We start from the raw sequence: 24283 nt of genomic DNA on the forward strand, positions 1-24283 counted from the left end.
TGAAAACAGCAACTTTAAAAAACATCTGTTTTAGGTCAAAGAGTCCCCTTACCTGTCCTCACCCCTAAAACAGTACGGTACTATTATGCAGCACTTAATGTCAGAAATGTGTAATAATATAGCATAACAGTGGACCACCGATGTGAAAATCAGCTTTTCTCGGTGTCAAAATCAGTGGATTCCCAAAGATTACGTAAAGGGTCAAAGAGTTACAGCATGTTAGAGAGTGTGTGTTATCTAGGTGTTGCTTGCAACATCTCAGGTGTTGAAGGGTTAACTCGTACAATTAAGATATCCTCAGGAGTCCCAGGGGTGCCCCAATCCAGGCCTGGAGGGCCAGTGTTCTCCAAAAAAACTGCCATTGAAGCTCCTTATTGGCTGAACACACCTGATCCAGGTAATCAGCAGCAGATAAGGCAAGGTTTCTGGAAAACCGGGTGGAGAACGGCCCTCAGGGCCTCGATTTGGACACGCCTGCTCTAGACCCACCTCAAATGTTTGTTAAATAAACCTCAAGTGAAAAAACCAAACAATGGTTTCTATCAGGACGTCAGAGGTCTTCATTGCATGCCTCCAATTAGTGCAGTCAGAGTCCATGTGAGATCTCAGATGGCTGGTTGCGATTGTGTGTCTATCGGGACGCTATCAAGTCTGGACAGTCAAAGTGGAGGATGTAGCCGATAAGCATCAGCTCACGGATCAATAGCAGCCTCTGAAAATACACAATGCGTTAGCGAGTCCCCTTCTGATGGCGACACACTGCACACATGACGGATACCAAGGAGCTTTACGGGATGGCCTCGGCGAGTTCAGCTGTCGTCTTTTCAGCCTGCAGGATCAAAGTTGATGAATTTGACTTTATTTTAGGAACGGAAAATGACAAAGTGCTCCTCGCCACAGGGGAGCACACCAGAAACAGACTCAACCTATTTCAGATCACGACCCGTTCAACAAAAGGAAACTTCTTTGACCCACCAAAGAAAACGCCAACCTTTCAAGGTCGGGATAAAAACCAGCGATGATCCAACTTTCCAAACTGGAAACGTATTTACTTTGAAAATCCACTGGGTGAATGTCTTTGAAATGTTGATGCTCTCCTTCACAAAAAAAGCCTTTTATCTTTTATTGCACATTTGTGACTCATCCTTTGTGCTTCATTTCAGTAAGAAAACTTTTTATCTATTTTTACACAAATGTACCAAGTTCCTGAGCAGCAGTCTCAGGTGGCGGGAGGGCCCCATCAGCAGATCGCTTCTACTCAATGAAAGACACTTTGAACCTTGCTGAAAGTCTTTTGGAGTGTCCACCCACTCATTGCAACCTTTCACTGATGGGAGTTTGCAGAAACGGGATAAAGATTTGTGCTCTTTTCTGCTGGATCACTGATTTTCTTAGAGTTTGTGAATCAAAGAATCACGTCTGACATCATTACTGCTGTGTCTGCAGAACTTTCTAATTTTACTCATGAACACTTCCAAAGTGGAGGAAATTTTTGAAAATCTGAATCAAAGGAGCCAATTCCCCTCTCAGGAGACCCATGGGGGACGTTGGCCAAATTCTACTCGACTCCAACCGATGTCTGTCAAGCAACTGATGTCTTCACTGATCTCAGAAAAAGTACAAACTGTTGCTCAGATTAAAATTAGAACACAAAAAAGTCCAATCCGGGTCAATCACTGCCTGAGTTGAAAGGACTTTGTAACCTTTTTTTCAAAAATGTTGCTTAAAACTTTGTTTTATTTATTTATTTATTTATTTTTTAATACTTTTTTATGATCTGTCTGTGACAAATTCCCAAAAACTGATTTTTGGTTTTAAAGAACGTCAATTTGAAAACTGTCAGGTTAACTCTGAACTTCTTCCTCGTCTTTTTTGTTTTTTTGGTGTAATTCTCACCAGTTTCCCTTCAACAACGAAGATGTCGCCCAGCGACACTAATATAACACGCGCTCTTTGACCTCCAGTAAATTTCTGACCCGTTCAGGCAATCACTATCACTAGCCTGATGTGGAGAAATCGGCTTTTCATATCGTTTTGTCTATGCGACAATTGGGTAACAAAGTGTTGCATAACGACACAGACGCTTTTCAGAATCAGCTGATTTACGTTGCTGTGCAATGTTGTATATCAGCACAAGGCTGCTTTTCTCTGTTTCAGAATCAGCTGGAATTACTTTGATAGCGTAAATAATTGAAGACATAACTGTAGTCGAACAAATGTGGACACTGGAGCTTGAGAGCTAAGAAAGGCGTCTTATAAATAAAATGTATTATTATTATTGTTATTACTATTATTATTATCATTTAATTTGCTCTGTGAAAACGGTGAAAAACAACAAAACTCTTTGATACCCACAGTTTTGCAAGAGTGTCCAAATTCATGAGGCATGAAGAGGTTGAGACCAGATGGAACATGGGAAAGCACAATTTGAATGGAATATATATATATATATATATATATATATATATATATATATATATATATATATATATATATCCAATATATATATATATATATATATATATATATATATATATATATATATATATATATATATATATATATTTATACAGGTTTAGGCCCAGTTAAAGAATGTTGTTGGATACACTAAATGACGGTTTAAGGGCCCCGTTTATCTTTTATTTTGAAAAGATTCATTTATTTTTCAATTATCCTCATTTGAATAAGCTCGTTGACACCTTTGCCTTGAGCAGTTTGTTCAATCTGTTACGTTTGCAGGATAATAAGGGAATCCAAACGAGAGTCTTGATGCAAACTTAACTAAAAGCAAACCTGCAGCAGATCTCCGACCCGTCTCCGCTAAACAGACGGCAGATTAGCGCACTTGAGTTTCTGAGCAGTGAACCGACCGAGCACAAAGCAGGAAAACAAGTCAAGAATTTAAAAGTCCTCATAGGGAAATGTGCGTGGCAACAACAGAAAACCGTTTTGGAAAAGGCTTTTGTGGTTCAGGCAAGCTCGCTACGTCTCTAACAAGTAGGGCACCGCCACCCCTCAACCCCCCCTCATGTTTTAATGTGGGTGCTCCACCTCTTGCTTCCCATCTCATCTGTCTCTCTCCATTAAACACGGTGATGATCAGAGCAGCATCTGGAGATGCATCTTTAAGCTTTAATACACTTTGAATAATTAACATGTGTACACACACACGCACACACAACACGCACACACAGCATACAGCTGAGAAGATCAGTGGCAGGCACAGTCAAAGAGACCCAGGGGGAGAAGGGAAGCTCATTCTGTGCCAGCTTCAGAGCTTCCAGCTCAGGCGACAGCAGAGTTTCAGCACAGGAACACAATGCAGAGCCAGATGCTGAAAGACAAGAAGGGAGCAGCTGACTCCTTCAGAGTTCCTAAAGGAACGAAGGAGCAGGTAAGCAAGAGGAGAGAAGCCAACAGGCCAGAGATTAAACCGAGGAAAAATAGCTTTTCTGATACGTATAAACTGCAGCATTAAAACAATCAAGTCCCACCGTAAAATCCATGGTAGCAACAGCTTCAGTTGAACTTTCAAGGCTCCAAAGTCATCACATATACTTGTTGTACATGGTGTTGCTTGGAGGTATGTGAATATATCCGTGATGATACCAATTGTTAAAAAGATAGATGTTGCACAGATAGACAGTACTACTTCTACCAAATGGATTTCTTTCCGTTATTGCGACACAAACTTGTTAAATGAATTTGATTAGTTGACAAACTCAACAGCATTTTTATTAAGGAAGACAAGAAAAATATCAAGTTCAAGGTGGGAACGATCAGCTTCTCCTCCATTTTTAGTTTTGGACTCCACCCACTGATTACGTCATTGCATTCCGGGAGTCACGAAATGCGATGCTGCTCGACTGCCGTGCTGCTCCTAACACGCTGTGGGACCTCTTAACCCATCTCTACATTGACCTAACATTAAAATCACTGAATCACGTTGGGTGTGAACGAAGCAGGATCCCCACAAATGACAGAGTTTTAGACTGGATTAATTCCTATGTCACTTAGTCAGTTTCCTGACGACTTTTCCAAGCAGCTGTCAAGCAGCATCATATAAAGCTGGAGGAACCACCTGAACGCAAGGATTGAAGATTTCCAACCAGGCATGAAGTCAGACTCATAATGCTGTCAGTGCGGCTGAATGCATGCATGCCTGCTCTGCTGCAACATCATGTGGGCCTGACAGGAACATACGACCATCTGACCAAGTGGCTCATCAAGGTGATACATCCTCTAATTAGAGGCACCAAACCCAAGACGGATCCACATATCTTTATTCACCTTGGGTACATCTGGTCCCTTAAACAGTCTGCTAATGATAATAAATGAGGTAAGGTTGCAAGGCTGCAAGGCTGCCGGATCACTCCTCAGAGCTACAGCAATGCATCATGGACCGAGTGAGTTTTACCGTGTGTAAGGAGGTCAGGGTCTCGGGAAGATGAAGAACAACGAGATAAAAGGAGGACGAGAGGAGAACAGTGGAACAAAGAGGAAAATGAAGACAAAGATGGCTCAAGCAGGAGAGAGTTAGCCGCTTTTTTACGCGCCGAAAAGGTCAGCGCCTCGATGGTTAACTGTTACAGCGCTGCTGCTGAAGAACAAGCTTGGACTCATAATACATTTCTCAGAACAGCTTAAGCCAAATTCACTCAAAAAGCATTAAGAAATCAGGGTGAATTTTACTGAAAACATATTTTCTTTCTTTTTTTTTAAATATGACTTTAAAAAAACTCTACTTTAATTTCAATATGTCTTCCATTGTAATAAAATGGTCAAATTCAGTTTATTTAATGATCGCAATGTTAAGCACTGCAACTGTATCTCATTTATAAGTTGCTTTTACCAAAGCAAATTCATAGTGCTTTTATTTTGGTAACTAAAAATGTAGAAAGGGAACAATCAACATTTTCAGATTTACACAACAAAGTATTTTTCAGTATAAGAAAAAACAAAGAATGAAATAAATAAATCTCGTCCTGGCAGCATGTTGTATCGACAAATGAACTATCACGATATTTTGCCGAATCGATTTATTCTTAGAGCCCTAGTAATAACCTGGTATAGTTCCTGATAGTTAACCCTTTAATGCCAGACATAACTCACAGTCTTTGACTTATTGTAACTCTTTGACTGTTTACGTGAGTGGAAGTGTTTCCTATCAGCGCTCATAATCACTAACAAAGTCAAGCAATGTTTTCTCCGAGTCAGAATCAGCTGGTGTGCGTTGATTGAATGAACACATTTCTACTGCAAAGTGTTGCCCATCCCTGTAAAGATTTGTTGGCATTATGATTGTGTAAACATTACAAGACCCATTGTAATTTGAAGAAGATCAATACTGCTGATAAAACTCAGATATTAAAGGGTTAAGGCCCCAGTTTCACTCAACGGTGCACAGGTGGAGCAGCTCAGTTTGTGGTGTGAGTAGTTCCACTAAAAGCATATGCAAGGGGACATTTAGAGGTGCTTGATGTACTTCTGAGAAATTGGAATAACCACCTATCTCACAGAACAATCCCTGTTCGACGACATCAAATGCCCAGACTTCCCTCGCCCCGGCCACTTCCTCCAGCTCCTCTGGGGGGACCCTGAGGCGTTCCCAGGTCAGCCGAGAGACGTAGTCTCTCCAGCGTGTCCTGGGTCTTCCCCGGGGCCTCCACCCAGTGGGACATGCCCGAAACACCTCCCCAGTAAGGGTCTAGGAGGCATCCAAACTAGATGCCTGAGCCACCTCAACTGGCTCCTTTCGATGTGGAGGAAAAGCAGTTCTACTCCCAGCTCTCCGCGGGTGACCGAGCTTCTCACCCTGTCTCTAAGGGAGCGCCCAGCCACCCTACGGAGGAAACTCATTTCAGCTGCTAGTAATCGGGACCTCGTTCTTTCGGTGACCCAGAGCTCATGACCATAGGTGAGTATTGGAACAAAGATCGACCGGTTAAATTGAGAGCTTTGCTTTTCTGGATCAGCTCTCTCTTCACTACAACGGACCGATACAGTGACCGCATAACTACGGACGCTGCTCCAACCCGCCTGTCAATCTCCCGCTCCGGTCTTCCCTCACTCGTGAACAAGACCCCAAGATATTTAGACTCCTCCACCTAGGGTAGGAGTACTCCACCCACCGAGAGATGGCAAACTACCTTTCTCAGGTCGAGAACCAGGGCCTCAGATTTAGCGGTGCTGACCCTCATCCCAGCCGCTTCACACTCAGCCGCAAACCGCCCCAATACAAACTGGAGGTCCCGGCTCGATGAAGCCACCTGCTAAATTTTTTAGACCTAAAAAGGTAAAAGCAGGTTCTGCTTCTTGTTTATCAGTGAAATCATGAGTAAATTGACACTTCTGGGCCACTGATTGTTTTATTTGGGATTACTGTGTGAACATTCATGAATAAAACCATTTTTTGGAGTACTTAGCACTAATTATCAGCACTTCAGACAATGACTAATGATGGATCAGTTGTTGTACAAAGGAGAATTCACATAAAAGAAAGAAATCTTCTTTTTAAGCTCTCATCAGGGGAGAAGATTTGCCAGCTTCTTTCTGTCTCTGCTGTCAATCAAGAAGCACATTAATTCATTTGTGGGACATGAAACATCCTGAGTGAAAAACAACCACATGCAAAATGAATGAATGACTTAATTAACAAGCAGTAAACTGTAATCAGTACAAGAAAAAGCTGGCAGGCCTGCAGACACAAAACAAATGCAAACAAACTGGTTTTTCTATTACTTTGGTTGGTTTTATTGTATTATTCTCCAATTTTCGTGCATCTAAATGAAGCCATCTGAACCCGCCCCGGGGCTCAGCCTCGACCCAGTCGGCTCCACCAGCCCAATGCTGGGGTTCAGCCGAGCACAGCGAATTTGTTTGGCTCCACGTTTGTTTGAGGTAGTGTTTGTTTCTCTTATTGTTTGCGTTTTTATGCCTTTCTGTTGATGGCCTTCTCAAGTGTTTCTCAGACTCTGGCAATTTTCTGCCTGGTCGCCCCTAATGTGCCTCTCTGTTTATCTTCTGTCACAATACAGCTGATTTATATATATTTACAAATCCAGGGAGCGACAGCAGAGAATTATACTTGCCTCAAAAGGTCAAATATTTCACATTAGCTGTTGTCTCTTAAAGCACTTGCAAGACAAAGTGAATTTTTGTGGTGCAACATATTCTCAGATGCTGGGACTTTTATTTCTTTATTTATTTTTTATCAGATATGAAGTGAAGTCAGCCTCAAGAAATATGACAAATACCTCGGGGAAGATAACCAGTGGAGTGTGAATTCAATCACTTTGGCAACTGACTGCTGATGACACATGGGGAAACTTTTTCAGGCAGCAGTGATGGGCAATATTACCTTCAGCGGGGGCTGAGAACTGGCAAATTGGAACAAAATCAAGACTGAAGGAGATAAATATGTGGGGAAAAAGCGGTGTTGTTGGCTCACGCCTTATTTCAAAATACCACCTGTTAAACAGCAGAGAGGGGACAAAAGGACACGCCCAAAGGCATGCATTCATTGGCGATACGGTGCTAATAACAATAATGTGCGTGTTTATGAAAACCATAACCTCTGGTAACATTCGAGTGTCTTGGTAACCATGGCGATGCAGGTTGATAGAGGACCAGAAAAAAAGAGATTACAAAAAACTAACCAAAGCTTTGTAGTGGCTCTTAAAACAAAATGAGGTTGTTTGCAGGAGAGTGCAACATGTGATGACAGTCTGTCCTTTTTCCACACACAATCGCAAAAATCCTATTCGCACAGCTACACAAAAGACAAAAACAAAAAGATTTTCTTCGACTATGCAAAGAAAAAACAGGAACTTGCATGAAAACACACACCTACTTTCTGTTCTCCCACACAGAGTGCACCAAAGTGCATGTCTTTTCTTTCTGATTACACCCTTTTGACATCTCCGATTTTTGCCAGAAAAGAGGATGGAGGGAGTTAAAAGAGGGAAAATGTTAGGCTGCAGACAGAAAGCGGGATAGAAAGGATTAATGTAAGTGCATGGAGGAAACACAGGACAGAACCAGGGAAGTCATATCCATCAGGCTGCATGCCTCAGCAACACAATTTTCATATAAATGTTGGTCAAAAGACAGCCAACTTCCTGAGGATTATGATGTTCTATCCTCTTTTGTCAAGAAAATTAGCGAGTTGGATGGAGACAGAGGGTCTGTGAAAGGCAAGCAGCTCTTGGTTGGAAGGAGGTTTTCATGCAAATATAGCATTTGGGACGACAGCACTTGTTTCCATTTGCATACTCATTCAAACCCGACTTGTTTATAAGTGAATAAATCCAGCGCTGCTTAGAGTGCAACATCTGCCACTGAGCCACACACAGCAGCGCTCATTCACACAAACGGAGATGCTGCGCAGGTACCATCTGCACGTCTGAACATTACTCTGCGGCTGCACCCATTTGCATGCATCGTAAATGCATCCATGTGTTGCCTTCTCCTGCTCAAAAGCATTTTTACATTGTTTGGGACAGTATACGTGACTGCATATTATCACAAGTGTGCACATGTTTGAGCATGCCCAACTCCACACCTGTGACGTGTTGACTCGCCCCTCCTGAAAAGAGCAGTCGCTGGCATCTTGAGTGCACATGTGGCGATATTTGCACCAGTGGCAGGGGAAGTTTGCATTCACGCAGGATAGACACCTATAAGTAAAAAGACAAAAAAGAAGATAGGGTTACAATCTACCTTTAGAAAAATATCCACAACATTTGAATTACTTTGAATTCCAGATCATCTTCTGTCAAACAAACTCATCTCCATTCATACTTTGACGGCTTTTCTGTAAACGTTGTAAAAACAATCTTTGAATTGGGTGGTATTCCAATTTCTTGTCAGAATGAGTTTTTAACCCAGTTAGATCTGGCAGTATTTCGTGATGTGTAAAAATGAACAACCCCATCAAAGCACATCTCCATGGCAACCTTGTACATCATTTCAACCATCATTTGGCTTTTTTACCCTGAAAGTACATTTTCCTATATTTCCTGCGATACTTAAATGTAACCTGAGAACTCTAAGCAGGAAACATCGTGGGATGGGTTGACACATGACTGGACCATATTTGGCTTTATACTAACAGGAGTGTTTGATGATGCTGTTTATTCAAATCTTGAAAATCCACCATTTCTACAGATTGGTCCAAGTAACTGAAAATGTGGACTTCTGGTCAAATTCTTGAGGGTTTTCTTGACCAATCACTACAGACTTGACTTGGAGTCAATATTTCTATCTACAACTAGACTTACACTATACCTTTTTATGAAAGCAGTTGGCTTAGTTTCACACCTCAGCTCGACTTGAACCTGGACTTGACACTTATTTACATTTCTCCCCCAAAGAAACAATGTTGACTTGGAGAAAACAATTGGTTTGAACGTTTTCTTGATATTTGGATTACTCTAATCCAGTGCTTTCAAATACTGGGGAGCGCCCCCCTACCCCCTGGCATCGCATCAGTAGCTGCTGTTTTCATGTTTCAGATCAATTTAAATTTAATATTATTTATTGATTGAATTATTTTTCCCAGCAACAAATGGTTCAGTTGGTCAAAAATGTTTCTAGTTTAAATAAGTAATGACAGATTTTTATTTTTATTTTATTTCAGACACTTTAAGCTTCTTTTCTGTTTTAGACTATAACAGACTTTCTGTGTAGCTAAATAAAGGTCATATTCATACTAGTCCTTCAAGCTATCGCCCTATTTCTTTAATCAATGCAGATGTAAAAATTATCTGCAAAGCACTAGCACAGAGAATAGAAAAAATCACTCCTCACATAATTCACTTCGACCAGACTGGATTCATCAAAGGCAGACACTCGGATGATAATGTCCGTAGACTAGTTAATATAATAGACTTTGCCACCATTAAAAACCAGGAAATGACGGTACTATCGCTGGATGCTGAAAAAGCCTTTGACAGAGTTAATTGGAAGTTCCTTATTGCTGCCCTCCATAAGTTTGGTTTTGGAGAAGCATTCATCAATTGGATCAAAATATTATATCACAACCCCAATGCATCAGTTAGAACTAATAAACAGACTTCAAACAGGTTTTGTCTTGGAAGAGGAACCAGACAGGGCTGCCCACTCTCTCCTTCTCTTTTTGCTATATTCATTGAGCCTTTAGCTGCAGCAATAAGACAGAATGAGAGCATTATAGGAATAAAAACCAAACACAGCCATCATAAAATTAGTCTTTATGCGGATGACATATTACTGTTTTTAAGGAATTTACATTCTGTAAATGAAACAGCAATGATCATAAATGAATTCTCCTCCATATCAGACTATTCCATTAATTGGAATAAGTCTGTTTTATTACCACTCAACAGGAATATGGAACAAAGACTCACAATTCCAGTTAAAACAGGAAATATCAAATATCTGGGTATCTACTTTTCCCCCAAACTATCAGAACTGGTGCAGCTAAACCACACCCCATTACTGAAAAGCATACAGGACGATCTAACACGCTGGACCAACCTGCCTCTGTCCCTTATGGGCAAGGTAGCCACGGTTAAAATGAAAATCTTACCCAAAGTTAATTATCTCTTCTCAATGATTCCCACACAACCGCCATTAAAATGGTTCAAAACATTAGACTCATCCATATCAAGCTTTCTATGGAACAACAAACCTGCAAGAATTAGTCTAAAAACTTTAAAATCTGCAAAAAGCTGTGGAGGATTAGAACTACCTAATTTCCACAAATACTTTCTTGCAAATAGATTACAATATATCTTAAAATGGTTAAAAAATAATCCAGAAACCAACTCATGGTTAGACTTGGAACAGGTGTTATGTGGAAAGATCAACCTGTCACAGCTACCATTTATTAGCCAAATAGTTAAAAAACAGGATTGTTTCAAAAGCATTAATATAAATGCCACCTTAACAGCCTGGTGGGAATTTCTCAAAATATCAAAATCATCAATTCAACCGTGCAAAATGACACCCATCTGGAACAACCCGGACATCCTTATTAACAAAAAAATGATTCACTTCCCAGCTTGGCAAGCAGGGGGCATAAAACAACTAGAGCACGTAATTATTGATAGAAGATTCATAACTCCCCAGGAACTTCAAGACAAACATGGAATAAATAACTTCTTGGAATATCAGCAACTTAAATCAAGTATTACTAAAAAGTATAAAATTAAAGACGACGATTTAAAGCTACCAGATGTAGTTACCACTCTGATTAATTTTTCAATGAATAGAACTCTCTCCAAAATATACAAACTTTTATGCAATTTAGATAACAATATTGCCCTTCCAACAAAAAAATGGGATGCAGATTTGAGCATCAGCACAGATGAAAGCTTCTGGTCAGAACTTTGTCTAAACACCTTTAAACTGACAAAAAGTTCAAATCTACAGCTAATCCATCTCAAAACTCTTCACAGAATTTACTACACTGGACAGAGGATGTTCAAGATGGGTCTCAGTAACTCAGACATTTGCGAGCACTGTGATAATAATCTACCCGACAGCTACATGCACGCACTGTGGTTCTGCACTCCTGTCAGGGCTCTCTGGCAGCAGGTATGTGCCGATTTATCAGTCTGGCTTAAGGTTTCAATCACTGCCTCACCGTCACTTTGTGTGCTTGGTGACATGAGTGCCATCGATATAGAAGAAGGATTAGCATCTATCATTTTCATAACTCTTTGTATTGCCAAAAAAACTATTTTAATAAATTGGAAAAACAAGAAAAATATAAACATAAGTCAACACAGAAATCTGCTGTTTGATCATATCAGCTTGGAAAAAATGTCAGCCCAAAGCTCAAGTAACTTTGAAAGAATTCAGTCTCTCTGGTCTCCTGTGGTTGACTCCATGACTTAGGGGGTGGAGGGCTTGGTCGTCGCTGCTCCTTGCCCTTCTGCCGTGGTTTGGGGTGGGGGTCGGGGCTTCCGGTGCCTGGCGGGGGCGGTGGGGGGCTCCGTTGGTCGGGGGGTCGGGTCCGGTGCCTGGGTGGGGCGGGCTGGGGCGCTGCGTGGTCCTCTGGGCTTGGGTGTGGGGGTGCGTGGTGGGGGGGTGGGGTGGTGGTCTGGCTCGGCTTGGGGGGGTGGTCCCTTTGCCTGTGCTGGGGGGGGTTGGCGGGGGGCCCTGCTCGGGTGGGGGGGGCCCAGCGGCGCCGGATGGGCTGCCCATCTGCACCTGGGGCTGGGATCGGCCCTTCCCTGGCTCTGGGACGGGACGGGACAACCCTCTCGGGGCCCCCGGTCGCTCTGGGTATCACCCGCTTCGGCTGCGGGGTCTGGGGTGGGGTGGGGTGGGGGGCTTGTCGGCCCTGTCCTGTGGGGGGGCGTTCTGGGGGGGAGGGGGGGCCCATTATTAGTACGGGTCGGGGGGGCTAGCGGGTCGGGGTCTCCGCTGAGGCAATCAGTGGTTGCCTCGGCCGGTTGGCCTCCTCGGTCCCGTCGAGGCCTGACCAGAGCTCTTCTAGGGCCGGCGTCTGGGGGTGGGGGCCTGGGCTTGCTCCGGGGGGGGGCGACGCTTTCTGGCTCCTCTCTCTCTGTGTGGGGTGGGTGGTGCCGGGCCTGGGGTGTCGGCGCCTCCGGGGGTGGGCCCCTGGGCTGGGTGGCCCTGGCCCCTTTGCTGGGGGTGGGCTGGGGGACGGCTGTTTGACCACCGGGGGACAGTCTACCAGCTGTCCCCAACTTACCCCCTTCCTTATATAACCTCATATTAGGGTGAGGGGGTGGGGGGTTTAGCCTGCGATGCGCCTTGGGGGGGGGCTACTTGGGAGTGGCCCCCCTCCTATGGTTGCCGTATGGAGTGGGCCCCCCCTCTTTCGGTTTTATTTGCACCTTAGACACGTAGGGTCCTTGGTAGGGGGGGTGCCTGGACATCACTGCAAGCAAGCAGCAGATGTCCTCCTGGCACCCTACCCGCCAATTTTAACCGCACCTTAGACATTTAGGGCCCCTTGGTGTGGAGGGTGAGGGGACATCACTGTGAGTAATCAGGAGATGTCCCCTTAGTGCCCTACTTGCCAATTTTAACTGCACCCCCCTTAGTACACACACCCCTCCCCCTTCAATATATACATTCAAACATAAACACACACACATGCACACAAACACCCTCTCAAACACCCATACACGCACACACATTTTACAAGGAAGGTGGGACCTGGGTCCATCTGTCCCCTACCCCGTCCCTGGTGGGGGGTGCGGGCCTCTTGGCGATGGCGGCCGTGTCCCTTGGGTGCCGGCTCCCTGGGCCCGGCGGTGCTCTCTCCGCGCGGTGGGGGGGTTCATATTACACCTGAGCCGGGGGTGTTCGTGTCCCTGGGGGGTGGGTCCTGGTCCTTGCCCCTGGGCGCTGGGCCCCGCCAAACTTCCAACATGGCCGAGCCTGGTCGGGCCATATTTATAACATCCCTTATGGGCCGCCCTTTTTTCCCCGGGGTTCCCCCCTCCTGGGCGGGGGCGGCGGGCCCCTGCCTTGCTCCTACCTGGACCAACCGTGGGCCGGGTGGGTGGCTGCCTGGAGTGCGGAGCGGGTCTCCCTTGGGGGGTCCTGGCTCGTACCTGGGGTCGGGGCGGGGGGATGCCCGGAACTCCTGGGTGGTGGTGGGGTGCTCGTCTGGGGCTGTGGGCGTCCCTCTCCGGTGGGGCCCTGCGTTGGGCTCTTCCGGCGCGGCGGGGGGCTGCTTTCCTGGCTGGGCTGGGGCGGCGCTCTCTCTCCCTCTGCGCCTCCCTGCTCTCTGGCTCTGGGGGCCTCGCGGCGGTCCTGCTGGCCCTGGCCTGGGTGGCGGTCTTGGTCGCCCGGGGGGCGGTTGTTCCCTGCCTGTTCCCGTGTGGCGCTGGGGGAATTCCGGCTGCCGCTGCTGCTGCGGCGGGGGTATGGGTGTGGGGGTGGCTGGGCGCTCCTCCTCCTTCTTTTCACATTCCACCATCCATTTTAGAAGAACATAAACACTCACCTGAGCACAGGTGTTAGCTCACCTTTGCACTAATAGTTTGCATGATTGAATGAATGAAAGATTTCACACTAGTTGGTTTAAAGGCATAGGTATGCGTTCGTGAACACTATCTGTTTTGTGTGCATGCTGACATGTGGACATTTCTGCGGCTAGCAGGTGTGTTGATAATATTTGAGTGTGTGTGAACAGGCCCCGCCCTTTTTGTACTACATTTGAACCGTACCGTAACGATAAACAACCAGTAAACCTGTCTGCTCTATGCTGCTTCATGGTCTTACCCCCCTTCCCCTCCTATTATCACCCTCCTACCCCCCCCTCTCTCTAACGTCCCTCTCTCTTGTTCCCCTCTTTCCTTTTCCGTCCGGTCCAACACCAAAGATTTTCAAACATGATTGAAATTAATAAAGTTTGGCCTCAATTACAAAAGGGGTTTATTCAGACATACCTTTGGTTTGTCTGAAGATGAATAACCCCTCTTGTTAGAATAAAATATGTCCAACACAAGAGGCCCTCAGCTCTCATCTGTTTGCCTAGCTGTTGGACAGGACAAGTTAAAAAAAAAAAAAAAAAAAAAAAAAAAAAATAAAGTTCATATTTGTTGAAAGCAGATTTAGATTGCTGCAGCAATCTAATCTAATCTGTTTAATTTCTTTTTTTTTAAAATATGACTTTGAAAAAACGACCTTAATTTCAATATGTCTTCCATTGTAATAAAATGGTCAAATTCAGTTTATTTAATGATGTTAAGCACTGCAACTGTATCTCATATATAAGTTGCTTTTACCAAAGCAAATTCATAGTGCTTTTATTTTGGTAACTAAAAATATATGTCCTTACTGTAGCTTCTTCAGTATTTTTAAACGGTTCAGGAGCCTGAATGTTGCTTCAAAAATAAAGGGTGGGTGGGGTGGGTGGGACACTGAGTCTTTCCAGAGACAAAGTGTGATGATGAGGCAGGAGCATGACAGAATGAAGGAAAGCTGCTTTACTGTGACAAAGGTGCTTTGTTTACTTATCAATCTGCGCAAAACATTTTCTTTTTCCTAGGGGGGGGCCTTGCAAAAAATAATTGAGAAGCACTGCTCTAATCCCACCAGACTAAGGAAAAAAATGTAACAGTTCATAGAAAGTTACAAATTGTCTCTTGTTCAGGGGTGGCAGGTTCAGTTCCCACCTTGTCTGCCCATGTGTCGAAGTTTCCTTGGGGCAAGACACTGAACGCCATACTGCTCCTGGTGGTTGACGTTGACACCTGTGTGTATTCACACACTGGTTCCAGCGGCCACTTCCAATGAAAAGTCCATGTAAACATGCAAAAAGGCCTGTTCTGCGCGTCTGTATTCAAAACTATCGCATTCACACTCTGCGAGACACGTTTTTAAAATCGTTTCAGCCTCTATGTACAAAACGATTTTGGGACAAAGAGGCAGCTAATCTGAACTAAATGAAGTTAAATCTCCATGTGAGATTTTAGAGTTTTTAAACATGTTCTTGCTGTTTAATATCAAAGCTTTGCTGCTTTAGCAATGACAAACGTTGAAGAAAGTCGCACAAAAAGCTAAAGTCCCATTGCAGTGGTGTTAGTCATGTTTCTTTTGTCATTTAAAAGTCTTTTTAAGTTTAACTTAAAGAGTGGTAAAGGAAGAGGAATGTATTCCAACACCATTTTTTATTGCCTAGTACGTGTAAAATAGCCTTTTAGCTAATATCACTCACACAGAGAGATGGTGGCAAACGACCTAATCATTTCCAACCCTACATTCAGTTTTTCTACAATCCTTTGAGACGCTGATAAACTGACCTGAATTCTTCTGCTGGGAAACAACAAATGAAATTCAGGAAAGGAAACCTTCACTGTGGGGGTGTGCATCCCCCTCCGTCGCCACAGTCGCAGAACATCAAATGTTTATAGCAGCTCTCCAGAAATCACGTTGGAATGACATGTTTAACCGCGGCCTCATGCATTAAGTTTTTATTCCAGCCGACGGCGAGGCAGGGACGGATACTGAAAGCAGCAGATAGAGCTGGAAGGATCCTTTCACTCCCTCCGTCTTATTCTCCATGCTTATAGGCTTACAGTTAACTAAGCTGGGAGACCAAGATAAGCAGTTTTTATGACACTTCTTTTTTTTGTTGATTCCTGTACTGTTGAGGAGCCAAATAAACAAATGAGCATTTAAGAATGAAGTAAGAGACTCAACCAAAATATCAAGGCCGAAAAAAGGAAGTTTGTTAATGACGAAAAAGAAAAAGAGCGTTTGGTTTGACCAGTGAAACAAAACTTAAATTTTATTGACTGTTTGCTCCTGTTTTCATCCTTTATCTTGCTCTCTTGTCAATCATCACAGCCCCACGGAAATACTCAATGTAAAAAAACAAAAATGAAAGCAGATTTTTTTTAATACTGCACATTGTGTGATGTTTTTATGACAGCCCGTCTCCAATAATAAGTTAGAATCCATGCGCTCAGTCAGGCCTCCTCTAACACCCACGGTCACTGCTCGCCAAATTACATCCACCCAAGGAGCTGTGCTCTCGCTCCACAGCGTTAAATGGCAGAACATGATATTTTTCCTCAGATATTAGGCGGGCCAAAGCAGATCTAAAGAGCAGTAGGTGCAGGTCCAGCATGTTTCAGGCAGCCAGAAAAAAGAAGAAAAATACAGCTGCATTTTTTTTTTTTACAATTTGAAACCTCCATTTCTTTCACTACGTTTTGAAAAATTACTTTCACCATCGAATTCCATTTTATGTGTAATTTTGGACCTAATAATGATTTAGCTCATAATGATTCCACATATTGATGGTAAACAAGTTTAAATAGTATCTGCTTTCAATGTTGAACCGTGAGCAAAACTGTCAAATTTGACCTCATTCAGCCACGCCTGATTACTGCCAAACCTACTGAGTCAAATAACTGCAGTCACTGACATGCAGAGTTGGGAAACATTTACAAGTCAAAGACTTTGGAAGGGGGGCAAAGCGCCAGAATTCCATATTTCTAACAGTTTTATTATTGTTGTTTTTATTCAATTTAAAATGCTGATTTTGTTATTTTTGCAATGTCTAAAGAGGCTTCTATTGATTGTTATTTAATATTTGCTAATAACGATACCAATATTGACTCAAAAATTGGAAGGGCAGAGTTTTTTTCCTGGGGGGCCACAGCTGCTCCCCTGATGCAAACTACTAAAGCCCCAAAACAGCACTTTAGTTATCTGTATCTAAAGTTTTTTCTTTTATTTTATTTTTTCCACACAGAATAGACTAAAGTTATTCAGAAAAACATGCTCGGTGCAAAATCTCAACAGTAATGAGGCACAGCGGGGGTTTAAACCCAGGTCGTCCAAACTGAAGGACAACTGCTCAGTCACCGTGGTGCCAGAAACACTGGCTTTAAATTGGATTTCAGTCTAATCCTTGCACCGTCTTTGTCTCTCCGTCCTTGGTTTTATACAGATTTCAGAGGGTTAACTCCTAAATTGCCCGTGCTGCAGTGTCTGAACGTAGAGGCTTTAGATAACAAGAGATAAGCCAGTGAGACCAGACTGAAGTGCGGGTTGATAATCAATGCCAGTGGATTTCCACAGAGAGAAAGAAAGAGTGAGGTTATGCTAACAGTCTAATGTTTGTTAGTAAAGCTAGTGAGCCAGTTCCCTCTCACCATTAACCCGGGGGTTTATTGATTTCTGGTTGGCAGGATGTGCCTGATAAGACCACACAGAAGCTGAAACAAACCCATACTTGAGCTGTCCCCCACATGGGGCCATTCCTCTGGGTCATCTGGGGCTTGCAAAGCAATCCGACAGTAGAGGGGTCTTGGGGTAAGTGGCTGCACTGCAGCAGAATGGTCAATAAAATGCCCCGCTATTTAACAAGGCTGCACAGCCGAGGAGCATCAGACGCTTTTCATCTTTTCCGAGCTTTTGTTCTGGCAAAGTTGGATCGATGGAACAAAGCTGCTGATATGCAACTAACAGCCCCGGAACAGGCGTTTATGAAGCGAGTGAGGGGATCATATCCTCAATTAATTCTGGTCAGTGCTGATCAAATTACAAGTTAAGCTCTAAAATTGATCGGCAAAACCTATTGCTTTGACCTGGTCAGAGAACTGTATTGATTTGGCTGACATTCTAACTTGCATGAAGCCAAACGCATTCAGGTTTGACTTCATTACCACGAGAAAAACAAAACCCTCTGAAACAATATCTTGATTAGTGAAATTTCAAATAAACAAAGATCAATCATTGCATTTCATTAATTTGAGAAAAAAAGTGGTTGTCATTATGTTTTGAGAGTTTATGAATGAAAATGGTCTGTAATCATTCCAGTATCAGCAGAGCAGGCAGAGCTGTCTGGATCCTTGTAAACCTTGTAATAATTCTGATCCTGACTTATGTCGTTTATTTCAAACTTTAGGGTCGTCCTTTTAAAAACCACCTCCAGTGAAAATGGTGTTTGTAGCATGTTCTTGTGGCATTTTTCTCATGGTAGAGGAATTACAGTGAGGAAACTAAGCTCAAAATTACATTTCTGAGTTTTTCTTTGTTCCAATCGGTGTGAATAAGGAGCAGGCTTAAAAATGCGGTAGAAAATGTGCTGGGCAGACCACAAGCTCCTTCCTCTGAGCTCTCAACACCAGAGAGGGGAGGTGCAATGAACTCCTGCCGCTCTGCAGAAACTATGTCCTAGAAAACAAGAGGAATTTTCTTTGTTTTGTTTTTTGGCTAATTAAAAGACCACTTGGAACACTTTGAAGGTCAAAAGATGATTGGAGTTGGACTTCAAGTCTTATTTGGCTGTTTGACTGCTGTGGTATACCACATAGTTCAGTTCTGGGACTTGTATTTGTTCACTATATCTTCAAACCGTTTCACCCCCGACACGTTAGGTGTGCACTATTTAGGGACAAAAATAAAGTGAAATAACACTGCAAGACTCCTCCTTTTCCTTTTCATTTAGTGGTGGACGGTAAGTCAGCCAACCAGGTGCATAATGGCACCTACCGTGTGGAGGTGAAACTCGCCTCCATTCTGTGGCTGGATTGTTTGAGCCCAGAGAGGGAAGATGTTAGACTAAGTGACCTGCAGCCGTGCTAAAGCACAAGGCTGTCTGTGTCAATAAACCACCAGTGGTGAGAAAGTTTGGACGGCGTAAAGGCCTATGATGCTCCACCAGTTATTTCACTTCCCTTATCCTTACATTAGTTTCTGTCTTCTGCTCACACAGCGGAAAACCAAACAAAAAAAAACAGCAGAAGTTCTGAATCGTCTCCAAACTCATCCACACATAAAACTGTTCTAGCCTTTCTTCATAGAAGCAAAACTCCTTTCCACTTTGCTTTTAATCGTTGGGCAGAAAAACTGTGATTGTCAACTGGAGGGAAATAAAAAAAAAATGTGTGTGGAAAATTTGCTGCCAAAATGTCCTTCCAGGAGCCATAAACTACCAAACTCTTCACAAAGTAGATGTGTGAGAAAATGGGAGAAATGTGCAATAGCTCTTTAAGGGACTGGTGATCTGTAAAACTACATAGAGAACATTTTGGAAATGAACTTTCCAGGAAATGGACATGTTCAAACTGCTCCAGTATTTCCAAGAATGCTTGTGTGATGTGGATGCCAGGACAACCCCAAGGAGTTAACATGCTTACAACTGCAATTTGGTTTGATTCCAAGTCAAGAGTGACACGTTTTACTCATTTTTGTCTTCGTCTAAGCCTGAATGGTCTCAAAAACGCCCCCAATTTGCCAAAATGAAAAGTAACAATAACAATGATCCACTCATTTAACGTCTGTAGGTCAATTGACAGTAACTTCCTTCTCCTAACAATTGGTATGAGCTCTCCTTTGTGCATTCAACTGAATTAAAAGGCAACAGTTGGGCTTTAAAGTGATAATTTCCTTCCTCTAATGGCTATCTTATTGTTTTAGAATTGATTTCAAGACTTTAATGATAACCTTAAGTTATTTTTTTTCCATTCTCGATGCTATATGAGCTCCTCTGCAGGTTTCACTCCTTGGGCTCTTTTGACTTTTTCAAAGTCAAGAAAAAGTAACTGAAGTGCCAAATGGTGTCCTTTTGCTGTCAGGACCCTTTAGCACCAGAATAACCAGAACCAGTACAAATGTGTCCCAGTTAAAATGCACCAGGATGGTGACTTTTTTTATTTTTCTTTTAAATAAACATTTTACTGCTGAATTTTAATTTGTTTCCCTTGGGTTTGGTCTGTTTTGATCAAAAAGAAAAATTAGATTTTTAAGAGATGCTGTACAAATAGAGTTCCTATCATTACTAAGCTGCAGTTCTTACCCAATTAGGAGACAAGTCTTTTATCTAATACACACACTTTTATCTAAAATACTCTAAAAAAAATAGATATATGTCAACAGTTTGAGGCTCAAAGCTGAGCATGAACAGTCTGATCTATAAATAGGTTCTTCAGTGTTTTATTCAATAAAGCTTCAGAGTGCGCAGTAATAAAATGATGCACACATCATTAGGTTATGCAGCACAAGGGCTAAACGAGGAGTTTGGATACTCGGTGGGGGGGCTCAGTCTCATTACTTGATATTATTGGATCTTGTCGTGGTGATGTCCAAAAGCAGTGAATCCAGGAATTTCAACCCTCACTTTAATTAAACACATTCACTGAGAGTTGGAATATAAAATTCAACATGAACATATGCAAGCATCTGCAAACTAAAGGAGTTCTGAGCTGTTGGACCTGAGATGAATTTAAAAACTGTTGGTGGATCAGCGGGTTGGGGGGGTTGGGGGGGGGGGGGAGCACAGCCTGGAAATGAAAGCCGCTCCTGGAGGCTTGAAGTGTGGGCCGATCCCGTCCTCTGAGTGGCTCTTTTCATCGAAAAGATTTCAGCCTTTTTATATTGTAATGACGCCTTGGTCTGAAGCCGGGGGTGGGGTGTGTGGGGGGGTAACCTTTTAGCTGTGTGGGACACAATCTTCCTGACACAATGGACATAATCTGCCTCTCGTTTGCTAACACTGCTTTCTATAACTCTCTTTGCCTCTTCATGCCTCTCCAGCTCTCTGGGAATGCGAGTTTCCTCCCCGTTGCACTCCTGCCTCCAGCGTTCTCCCTCCTGTTTATTCCTTGCTTTAAAGACGCATTATTCCACCACCCCCCCACACACACACACACGCATGTTTTCAATTAAACTATTCCAAAACTCTTTTTAATGCAAATGTCTAATATTGTAAAAGCGAATGTAAATAGCTCTCAGCGTAATTGACTATGCCAAGTCTGCGCAGTCTGTCTCAGCGCCCCCCTCCCTCACTGTGCATGCACCTGTTTTCTCTTTTTTCCCCGTTTGCACAAGTGTTTGTGTGGCTGGTGACGCTGGTGCTGCATCCAGCCTTCAGCATATTGACTGAAGTTGCACATGAGTCCATCTGGGTGTCTGCCTGAAGGCAATTCTGTTGTGCATCTGCACCAAAACCCTCCTGACAGACCCCACCTCTACCTGCCCACAGCCACCAGAACAGCTTCATTATCGCAAGCCGAGTGCTGCAGTGTGCAGACTGGGATAGTTCATTAATTCATGGTGGATCACAGAGCTGAAGAGATTATCTGTGATCTTTTGCTGCATGGTGCAGGGACCACCAGATGCAGGTTGTTGGAAGAGCAGAGTGAGAGGAAAAGGTTGCAGAGCCCGGATAAGGATTCTCCTCCTGGAATTAGATGCTGGCAGCCACAAGAAGCCAGTGCAGAGATCTGAACAGCCGTGTGACGTTAAAAATTGTGGACACGACAAAAGATGAAATTTTGGATAATCTAATTCTAATTTTGCAGAGTGACAGACAGCAGTTATCAAGCCCACAGGTGACACATGGCTGAACAAGGAGTTTAATTGCGTACACAGAAATAGGGTCAGATCCTTCACATTGTGTACATCAGGCAACTTTTTTCAGGCCACCGACCGGTTTGATGTCAGAGAATATTTTCATGGACTGGGCTGTGGAAGTGACGGTTAGATTTTTTTAGCTATTTTTTTGTATTTTATTTTATTTTAAGCCTCCAGTTTTCCTTAAAGAAGTTTATCTTCTTTCTCTGTAATAAAAAGAAAAAAAAGAAAAACCGCCCTTCTGTTTGAAAAACGTTGTTAGCAGCATCCTCGTAAAATTACAGCTGGTTGCTGAATATTCTGCATTATTACCAGAGGATAACTGCCAGTGAGAGCTGGATTCATTTCCAACAGAACCTCAAATTTCTTTGAAAAGCAATACCATACATTTTTTTGCCTCTATTTTTATTTGCGTATTATCTTCTTTCTCTTTCGGCTTTTCCCATCAGGGGTCGCCACAGCGAATCATCCTTTTCCACCTCACTCTATCATGAACATCTTCTACCCTAACGTTAGCCAACTTCATGTCCTCTGTTAAGACATCCATATATCTCCTCTTTGGCCGTCCTCTTGCCCTCCGGCCAGGCAGCTCCATCTCCAACATCCTTCTACCAATATATCCACTATCCCTCCTCTGAACATGTCCAAACCATCTCAGTCTGGCTTCTCTGACTTTGTCGCTAACACAGGCAACATGAGCCGTCCCTCTGATGTACTCGTTCCTTATCCTGTCTAACCTGGTCACTCCTAAGGAGAACCTCAACATCTTCATCTCCGCTACCTCCATCTCAGCCTCTTGTCTCTGTCTCACTGCTACCGTCTCTAACCCATAGAGCAGAGCTGGTCTCACCACTGTCTTGTACACCTTTCCTTTGAGTCTTGCTGGCACTCTTCTGTCACACAACACTCCTGACACTTTCCTCCAACCGCTCCAACCTGCCTGCACTCGCCTCTTCACCTCTTTTCCACAATCCCCATCACACTGAACTGTTGACCCCAAGTACTTAAACTCCTGCACCTTCTTCACCTCAGTCCCCTGTAACCTAACGCTTCTACCTTGATCCCTCTCGTTCAGACACATGTATTCTGTCTTACTACGACTGACCTTCATACCTCTTCTTTCCAGAGCAAACCTCCACCTCTCTAGCTGTTCCTCCACCTGCTCTCTACTCTCACTGCAAGTTACAATGTCATCCGCAAACATCATTGTCCAGGGAGATTCCTGTCTTACCTCGTCTGTCAGCCTGTCCATCAGCATAGCAAACAAAAAAGGGCTCAAAGCTGATCCTTGGTGTAGTCCCACCTCCACCTTGAACTCCTCTGTCTGACCTACAGCACATCTCACCACCGTCATACTTCTCTCATACATGTCCTGAACTACTCTGACATACTTCTCTGCCACTCCAGACGACCTCATACAGTACCACAGCTCCTCCCTCGGCACCCTGTCATACGCCTTCTCTAAATCTACGAACACACAATGCAGCTCCTTCTGACCTTCTCTGTACTTTTCCATCAACATTCTCAAAGCAAAAATGGCATCAGTGGTGCTCTTACGGGGCATGAAACCATACTGCTGCTCACAAATCTCCACCTTCTTCCTAAGCCTGGCTTCCACTACTCTTTCCCACAGCTTCATTGTGTGGCTCATCAACTTTATTCCTCTATAGTTGCTGCAGTTCTGCGTGTCACCCTTGTTCTTAAAGATCGGGACCAGAACGCTTCTCCTCCATTCCTCAGGCATCTTCTCACTCTCTAAAATCCTATTGAACAACCTTGTTAGAAATTCCACTGCTGTCTCTCCTAAGCACTTCCATACCTCCACAGGTACGTCATCAGGACCAACGGCCTTTCCGCTTTTCATCCTTTTCAGAGCCTTCCTAACCTCATCCTTTCCAATCTCTGCTACTTCCTGCTCCACAACAACCACATCTTCCTCCCTTCTTTCCCTGTCATTTTCCTCGTTCATCAGCTCGTCAAAATACTCCTTCCATCTTTTCTGTACACTCTCCTGGGTTGTTAGCACCTTTCCATCTCTGTCCTTAATCACCCTTATCTGTTGCACGTCCTTCCCATCTCTGTCTCTCTGTCTGGCTAGCCTGTACAAGTCCTTCTCTCCTTCCTTTGTGTCTAACCTGTCATAAAGCTCATCGTAAGCTTTCTGTTTGGCCTTTGCCACCTCTCTCTTCACTCTACGCTGCGCTTCCTTGTACTCCTGTCTACCTTCCTCAGTCCTTTCTACATCCCACTTCCTTTTAGCCAACCTCTTCCTCTGGACGCAGTCCTGTACTTCCTCATTCCACCACCAAGTCTCTTTACCGTCTTTCCTCTTTCCAGATGACACACCTAGCACCTTCCTACCTGTTTCCCTGATAATCTCTGCTGTAGTTTCCCAGTCATCTGGAAGTTCATCCTGACCACCCAGGACCTGCCTCAACTTCTG

General features: G+C 43.6%; 1 protein-coding gene across 2 annotated transcripts in view; it reads right to left on the reverse strand.

Moving 5' to 3' along the window:
- Nucleotides 1–24283, reverse strand: part of plxna1a (plexin A1a) — a 263334-nt gene that overhangs the window by 89605 nt on the left and 149446 nt on the right. For both annotated transcript variants that reach the window (XM_020704420.3, XM_078949962.1), the window contains one exon: nt 8564–8678. In XM_020704420.3, coding sequence (XP_020560079.1) covers nt 8564–8678 — 115 coding nt within the window. The remainder of the gene's footprint in view (nt 1–8563; nt 8679–24283) is intronic.

This window comes from Oryzias latipes, chromosome 7, assembly GCF_053564925.1.
Source record: "Oryzias latipes strain Hd-rR chromosome 7, Olatipes_Hd-rR_3.1".
Lineage (NCBI taxonomy): Eukaryota > Metazoa > Chordata > Actinopteri > Beloniformes > Adrianichthyidae > Oryzias > Oryzias latipes.